The sequence below is a fragment of the Xiphophorus maculatus genome, chromosome 5 (assembly GCF_002775205.1).
Source record: "Xiphophorus maculatus strain JP 163 A chromosome 5, X_maculatus-5.0-male, whole genome shotgun sequence".
NCBI lineage: Eukaryota > Metazoa > Chordata > Actinopteri > Cyprinodontiformes > Poeciliidae > Xiphophorus > Xiphophorus maculatus.
This window is the reverse complement of record NC_036447.1, coordinates 30,933,379-30,941,963: the sequence shown is the minus strand read 5'-3', so window position 1 is coordinate 30,941,963 and position 8,585 is coordinate 30,933,379. Positions and strand designations below refer to the sequence as shown.

Here is an 8,585-nt window from a genome sequence, read left to right as displayed (position 1 = left end):
TATCTGTTCTATACCCCACATTTTACAGCCATTTCGGATCATTCTAAAATGATCCGACATGGCAGTGCACTTGCAAACAGGAAGAACATTGGTGGCACAGGATGGATTCGAACAAGGTTCTCCCAGGTGGGAGCCAAGTGTCCTAACCATTGTGCCACAAGGACATGTAACGTCACAGGCCACATCATTATTATGTATATGAGGAGACAGGCTTCCTGAAAGCTGGAAAGTTCTTTACTGCTTCATCATTGTGAGAGACACGACCGGCAGCGCACACAGGCTTTGGTAGGAGTGAATGGTAAGTTGTTTTTCAAATGTGTTTATTCTAAGAAAAATAAGTAACTGCTTTGCCACAGCGGTCACATGTCCTCACAGCTACAGCTTGTTAACTGCTGTAGAACAGCCATGAAAATAAATACAGAAGCAGGAGCTCTGCCACTGCGGGTCACATGACATGATGACTCATCTGCTTGATGGGCCATCAAGCAGATGACCACCTAAATAGTTAGGTGCTAAACTTATTGTGAGAGAGACTGCAGAGGAGCAAGCAGCACATTGAGAGAGCAAAGAAAGAAAGAAAATCTTAGTAAATTTAGCAGTTCCACAGGAACACTCGACGGTAAGTTGTTTTTAATGTCTTAATAGCGTTAAAATGCGTTTATTTATGAAGATATTTAAGAGCACATGTGCCTGCCTGCTTCAAAATGGCAGTGAGTGACTGCCATTTAGTATCATGCTTGACTTCTCCTACTCATGTGACTTTAGCTCTGTGATTTCACACCAATTTTTCATATTAAAATAATTAAAACTGTCTTATTTCTCCTTATCAGGAGAAATGATTCCACCCAAGTCCACAGCATGTTGCCCAATTTGCAAATTTGAGTTTGCATATCTGGGCAAACACTTGGCCAGCAGACACAGGGTGGTCAATAAAGCTGAAAAAAGGCTCTTATTAAACCACGCCACAGGGCGTGTTAATTACCGCCACCTTCCCTGCCCTGTCCCTGGATGTGGCTTTTCCAAGTCCCGGGTGGACAGGCACCTAAAGGAGCAGGGCCACCCGGAGCTGGACAAGGCCCAAGTCCAGGAGTTTGTCAAGGATATAAAGAGAAAGGTCACCATGGACGGCTTAAGGGCCCTCAGGGCCTCCAACCCCACCCCGCCCATGATGTCAAGCCTAGATCTCGACCAGGACGAGGATGAGCTCATCCACGATGTTTCAGATGCGGCAGAGTCCTCCAACCCTTTTTGCTCCACCTGCACCAAGCTCGCCGCCGATAACAAGGCGCTTTGGCGGCAAATCAGAATCAAGAAGCGGTGGGCCAAAACAGCAAAGGCCAAAATAAAGTCTCTGGAGGAGGTATGTAAAATTCTTCAATATATTCAATTACTTACCTGTGTTCTTGCCACTTAAGATAATCTTTGAATAGCTACTTATGTAAGTAATTATATCACTTTTTCATTGTGAAAACTTAAGATAAAAACAAAATATTGAACAACTTCCTTTATTTTTCAAGGCTAGAGATGTGTTGTTGCCGGAAACAAGGAGCAAAGTGAGCAAAAGCATGTGCCATGACACTGCCACAGCAGAAACATTTTACACCTTGCACCAAAGCACTGAACAACTTGCGGAGCTCCGCAAGAAGTTCCTACAGGCCACAGACCCGGACGCCCAAGGTTGTAGCGAAGCGGAGGAGCCTCGTCTCCTCACACTGTCAGAGTCGTCGAGTGAGGATGAGGGCAAGGAGCCTGTAGAGAAAAAGAGGGTAAGTCTTGTCATTTTAAAATTCACATCTATTTGTCCTGTTAATATTGATAATGTTAAGTGAGTGCCTTCCACATGGGATCATGTGTGACTGCAACTAAATGGCAGACTTGAAGCTGTCATTTGGGATCATTCCAAGATGATATATACTATAGAAGAAACAAAAAAAATAATTTGCATTATTAAAAAAACATATAAAACACTCCAATTAGTTAAACATTTAAAGCTATGAGTCAAAATTTATACTAATCACAAATGTGTCAGAAATTACAGCAAACTTCTACAATACACAAGAAAAAGAAAAGAGAAATGTTTTAAATATTTCAAATTGTCAAAAAGAAGGTTTTCTGTGAGCAAAGCAATACTAGACAAGATGTGAAGTTTTCACCTGATGAAGGTTACCATAACTCACAAACTGAGACACAAACTGAGTCACAGCTCTTAGTTTGCAGCACAGATAAAATGAAACTCATCATGATCAGACTTGATGAACCAGAGATGGTCTCCTTCTTTCTCCATGTTTTGATGGTAACTTTCTCATCATTAGAGGAATCTTCCATGTCCTTTTGGTCTTCAGGTTTCAATGTCAAAAGCAAAGTAGTTTGCTCTCTCGTCCTCAGAGCTCTCTACAAGGACATTGTTGCCTCTTGTGATATATCCTAACAACTTTTCAACTCCCTTCATAACAAGAAATCCAAGGTCCCATAAAATAGCAAAAATCATCTTGACCTGGTGTACAGCTAAAATGGCTTGTAAAATAATTTTGAAGTCGTCTTTCTGGAATCGCTTGTCCCAATGTACTACATCCTTCATCTTCAGTGTTTCAATTATTTCATTCTGAACTGTAAAGACTTCATCTGGGGGAAAATATCTTCCTCAATGGTGGATTTCTGTACAGAAAAATCTTGCAAACAATGACATCTCTGTAAAAAGTCCAGATACTGAGCCACAAACTTTCAGGTCCATAGTTGTGGTTTTGATGGTAACTTTCTCATCCTTAGAGGAATCTTCCATGTCTTTTGGTCTTCAGGGTTCAATGTCAAACTCAAAGTATTTTCATCTCTCGTCCTCAGAGCTCTCTACAAGGACATTGTTGCCTCTTGTGATATATCCTAACAACTTTTCAACTCCCTTCTAACAAGAAATCCAAGGTCCCATCACAGGCAAAAATCCTCTTGACTTGGTGTTCAGTTAAAATGGTTTGTAAAGTCAGTTTGAAGTCGTCTCTCTGGAATCGATCTACCTCCAACCAAGTTGAAAAGCAAACTGAGAATTCTTGTATCTCTCTGAACATTTATGACATCACTGATGAGAACATAGAACTTCTCATCGACATAATGTAAAAAATTAGTTTCAAAAGTTGTCGCTCTAAAGAAACCCAATAACTGGGTAATCTAGTAATATTTCTGTCATGTACAAACCCACCTTTCTGATAAACTGAATACATGAATTTTATTGGCTGTAAAATCAACAAAAATTAATCAATGAAGTATCAGTGTGTTCAATAAATATATATGAGGTTGAATCTTTTAACTGAATTACAGAAATGTTAATGTAATGTCACTGTGGGATCTATAAAGTTTGACTAATTGAAAATTATTTTGTACTGAAATTCAGCAGTACAATAAAGACTGAAAGGAAAATGTTTTTTCAAAATTCACTGAAAATAGTAGATTTAGTCAAATTATAATAATGAATGAACAAAATGTGATAAAAATTCTCAGACAGCATGTCTGAAATAATGATTTTTCTTTAACTGCCACGCAAACTCAATCTTAATAACTTTCATGTTTACATAAGCGATGCTTTGACTTCACATCCAGCTTAAAATGTATTCCTTACATTTCCATAGAACTAGTATAACTGCTCTCTATTTGCAGTCAAGTATAAAAAAAATTACAAATGCAGGTTTGCAGAGAACAAAACATCTTTTGGTTTCTGTCAATAAACCTTGAACAAACACAACTCTCAACCTGCTTCACAGCCATAATGTCTCCGTCTCTTGTCATCCCGCGTGTTGGTGTGTGGGCATTCGCTTTTACAAGACCGCTTGTACTTTGCTGAACTTTCAAAGTGCTGCCACCAGCAGACGAGGAACACAAGACTAGACTAGGTGTTTGCTAATTGCTGCTGCTGCTGTATTGGGGAAGGGTGGGGTGGGTGCTCTGTGAAGCAAATGTTTAGCTTGAAGACTATAGCTCTAAGGAGGAGCTTTATGGAAATAAGCAACCGTTTGTATGAGCAAGAAAATGGAGATTCAAGGATCAAGGAATCACAGATCTGCTTTTGTTGAGGGGGAACATTTTAACATGATATAAATCTCAAAAAAGTTAACCCACTGTTAGCTAAATTATATGGATAAATGGTGTAAATCTTATTGTCTAGATGTTTAGTAGCAATAAAGTTGTTTCCTTGTACATCAAGCATTGCTTGAGTCTTCACTCCACAAGATCTTTGCCTCTCTAAACAACTTGGGAGGTGGTGAAGTCATGCCAGGAACTTTTGGATTTCAGTGGTAAACATAATCCATCTGGCTCATTAATATAACAAAGATTCATCCTTTTTCCCAATTATTTCCTCTCTGCATTTCTTCTCCAGCTCTGAGACACCTTCTGTCTGCAGTCAATGCTTGAGTGACATCATTATGCAGCCATGTCCTGGACTCTGCCTGAGGCAATTCACAGTTAGTCTATAACGTCTGGATGTTTAGTCTGCAAAGGACAGAAATGGACAGTGATTGATCCGTATGACACTCTGCAGCCAGGGTTGATTCTTCGGGATTCTTCCAATGTTGATTCTTCACCTCAGTTGTTATGCATGTTTTGATCAAACGTCATTTTATCTTAACTGTGATGTTCATGAATAATAAACGTTAAACACTGGAGATCTTGAACATTAATCACTGGAGGTTTTGTGACGTGTGTAAGTCAGGATGTAAGCAAGACATTTGTTCAAAATGTTTGTTCACTATTAAAGTACATGTTCTTTTGTTCCACGTTTCTTTTCTTCTAAAATCAAGAACACAACATTAACAATTATAAATTCATATTTCTAAAATATGGGTGTTATAAATATATTCCCCTAGATTTTTTAATCCAAGTTTGTAAAATACTAGCCTGGTAAAAACCAGCCCCATGTTCTATGCTTTGCTTTGTTCAGAGGGTCTGGGCTCTTGGCTATTGAGAAACAATATCAATATCAATATAAATATAATTTCTCAACATCGTTTCTGGAGGCGTGGCCTCTGTTTAAATTTTACTCAACAGCCAACATTTGTCCACGACATAATAATGTGTCAGTTCAACACTATGACGATTAACAGAAATGGCCTGAGCTTTAAAAAACCATCATCCACTGCAAAGAGAGAAAAGCCGAGCTGAACAGATGAATATTAAATAAATATTTGAAAGCGTGACCAACATAGACTGAGCAGCTTCATTTACTTCCTCCACTGTCATTGCTAAAACAGGCAGACCACAATTCTAAAACATCACAGAAAATCAACGTCATTGTTCACAACCCAAAAATTGACTGGAGACAGACGAAGTGAATGGGAGAAATCCCAGACTGTGCTGGAAGCAAGAATTTTAAAAATGTTTTGCTCACACGTGACTGTTGATGTTTCAATCATCAGAGAATGGACTGATTGGAAACAAGACTTTAAACTGAGTTCAGAAGGTGAGATTTGTTGCTAAAAATTCAGATGTGAACAAATGAAGCACTAAAAAGTAAGACTACTTTTGTTTGTTTTGGAGCAAGATGAGGGAATGGTGACCTCTGGATGACCTCGACTCATTTTTAATATCTCAGAAACCAAAGCAGCACAGACAGAGCACTAAGAGCTCATTCTTCTATCTTCTGTTATTTTTCACATGGATGGAGTGTCGGCTTCATTCAACTGAAAATGTTCCACCATTAACAGAAGTTATTGCCTTTGAACCAAAGCATATGTAGAATAAAGTATTTAGTCCCTCACTTGATCTGGATGGCATTAAGTTGGCCACTGATAATAAAGTAAAACCCTCTTTTATTTTTGATCAGGATATGAAATTTAAATCCTGTTAGATTTCTATAAATTCTTCTTTTTTCTTCATAATGGTGGATACTAGAATTTCTAAAAGTAGAATTTGATGCAGATTTTTTTAGTTACCTCAGCTTTACCCTTTAACTAAATCAATAAAAAAATATCTCAACTAAGTATCATGTCTGAGCTGGACTCGTGGTGCAGCTGAACCAGATGTTTCCTGTCTGTAAAATCTGAAGGACGACTCTTCTATGTATCCCCCCTGTGGTCAGTGATACAACCAACGGCTGACTTCTAACCAGCCCTGCTTCCAAAAGGAACCACAACTCTCATTGCCCCAGGGAACAGGGTAGGACTGAGATCTAAGTGCTAATGCACAAATGCTGAACCCAGGTTTGAACCCAGGCCCGGCCTTCACCACGTCATCACAACAATTCTTAGAATTTGATTATGCCGTTAACCAGCATGCCTTTTACGTAGCACTGAGAAATAGTTTGTGTGATGATTCTGTCCACACATCAGATATGTTTGAAGGCTGGTAGTGTTAGAAGTCGTTGCTTTTCACCAGCAAATGACTGAGGACAGATGATACGACTGAGTTTAAGTTTTTACAGGAATTTCAAAGACTGGGTCAGGAATTAGGATATCTTAAATCATCTGCACTGACTGACCATCGGAGTATCGGGGTCAACACATCAGTGTCTTTGAAAAAGCATTTTGTCTTTATGTTAGAGTTGCAAGTTTCACAACATTTTCCACAAATTTAACAGTTTACAAGGGTAGTTGTATTGTCCTCTTGTTGTTCCTTTGGTAGAATAATGACAGGTGAATGTCACCTGACATTCACTTCAATATCAGAACATTGTTCACAATAGTCAGCTGTGTACAGCTCACAGTCTGTGTTAATGACATATTGGGTCAGATAGTGCAACATATAAAACAAAAATACTCCTGGCTTGTCCTGATGTACTACATTATTTATCTTCAGTGTTTCAATTATTTCATTCTGAACTGCAAAGACTTCATCTGGGGGAAAATATCTTCCTGAATGGTGGATTGCTGTAAAGAACAAACATGGAAACAATGACGTCTCTGTAAAAAGTCCAGATTCTGAGCCACAAACCTTCAGGTAATACTCAAGTTCATAATGTTGTGCCATTCGTCCAACAGTTGAAGATTGAATTGGAAAATTTTCAAAAGTACATGGTTGGTTCAAAATTAGCATCCACACTGTTGAAATCATCTGTGTCATTTTCAATTTCTTTTCTTCTGCTGAAGAGGATTCTTCTAATGATGAATCCTCAGAGATTTCTTCAAAATTTGTCACAATTTCCTCGCTGTTACAGCTTGGAGTCACATCCAGGTCCGTTATGTTTTTGGGAAGACTGGTAAAGACATTTTTTGTAATATCTGTGTTGGCAAAGAGTTAAGTGTGGTTGTAAAGGTAACTCACTCAAACTGTGAGCAAGCAAACACATCCAGGTCCATTTGGTCATGAGGAACATTGACACTTTCAAAAGCAACAAAGTCTTCTGATGCCTTTACTGTCAAATCCATAGTTGTGGTTTTGATGGTAACTTTCTCATCATTAGAGGAATCTTCCATGTCCTTTTGGTCTTCAGGTTTCAATGTCAAAAGCAAAGTATTTTCATCTCTCGTCCTCAGAGCTCTCTACAAGGACATTGTTGCCTCTTGTGCTAAATCCTAACAACTTTTCAACTCCCTTCGTAACAAGAAATCCAAGGTCCCATCACAGGCAAAAATCCTCTTGACTTGGTGTTCAGTTAAAATGGTTTGTAAAGTCAGTTTGAAGTCGTCTCTCTGGGATCGATCTACCTCCAACCAAGTTGAGAAGCAAACTGAGAATTCTTGTATCTCTTTGAACATTTATGACATCACTGACATCACACAGTGGTTCTCATGGATACGATGATGTCAAACAACCTGTGTCAGGGTTTTGTTTGTTTTAGTTGCTATGAAAACACAAGGAGTTATGACTGGTGTAAGATTATTGTCAATTAAAAATGCATGCGTAGACATCTAAATTAGTAAATGTTAGTCAACAAATGTGCATAAGTTTAAGTTTTGTATTTGTCCACTTTTCCAACTCATACATGCATGTAAAAATATGAGATCTGTGTGTGTGTCTGACACCCTGGATGAGAAAACCAACAGAAAGAGAATGTTATGAATGTACACACAAAACCTGTTGATCTATGTGTTCAAGGTTCTTTCTTTTATCATCTCAATAAATCATATGTATAATGTATTCATAGCTATATAAATAAATATATAAATAAATGAGATAAATGAGGGTTTTCTAATTGTTTTACAAATGTTTTCACCAAAAACATTTCAATTTATACTCATTTGAATACAACACCATCTTTTACATGTTTGCTGTTTCTTCATTGTGTCATGTGGCACACTGCAGACTTCAATAGTTTTCTGGTGCTACTCTTCCATAGCAGTCGAGACCTCAGCTGTGATTGTCTGCAGCTCTTCCAGATACTGTTGACTCCATGGCTTCTCTGATTAATACTCCCCTTGCCATCAGATGTTTAAAAGTTGGAATATTATTTTATGTTCTCAAATGTATATATATGGGATTAAATTACACCCACCTGGACTCTAAAAGTCCCAGACTAAAGGGGATTGAATACAAATGCAGGCCACACTTTTCAGCCTCATATCACAACATAACATTGTGCATTGCTTTGTTTGGTTACTGCAAAATGACCTACTGAAACACTTTGAGGTTTGTGGTTTTAATCTGACAAAAAAAAAAATGGAAAA

The 8,585-nt window shown here is 38.2% G+C and overlaps 1 protein-coding gene across 1 annotated transcript; it reads left to right on the top strand.

Annotated features, from left to right (window-relative positions):
- Positions 1 to 542: 542 nt before the first annotated feature.
- On the top strand, positions 543 to 5,888 carry LOC111608591. Its single transcript, XM_023333535.1, has 4 exons — positions 543 to 619; positions 831 to 1,360; positions 1,518 to 1,766; positions 4,364 to 5,888. The coding sequence occupies exons 2-4, from the start codon at positions 836 to 838 to the stop codon at positions 4,367 to 4,369; spliced, it is 780 nt and encodes a 259-aa protein (XP_023189303.1). The 5' UTR covers positions 543 to 619; positions 831 to 835; the 3' UTR covers positions 4,370 to 5,888.
- The last annotated feature ends 2,697 nt before the right edge of the window (positions 5,889 to 8,585 follow it).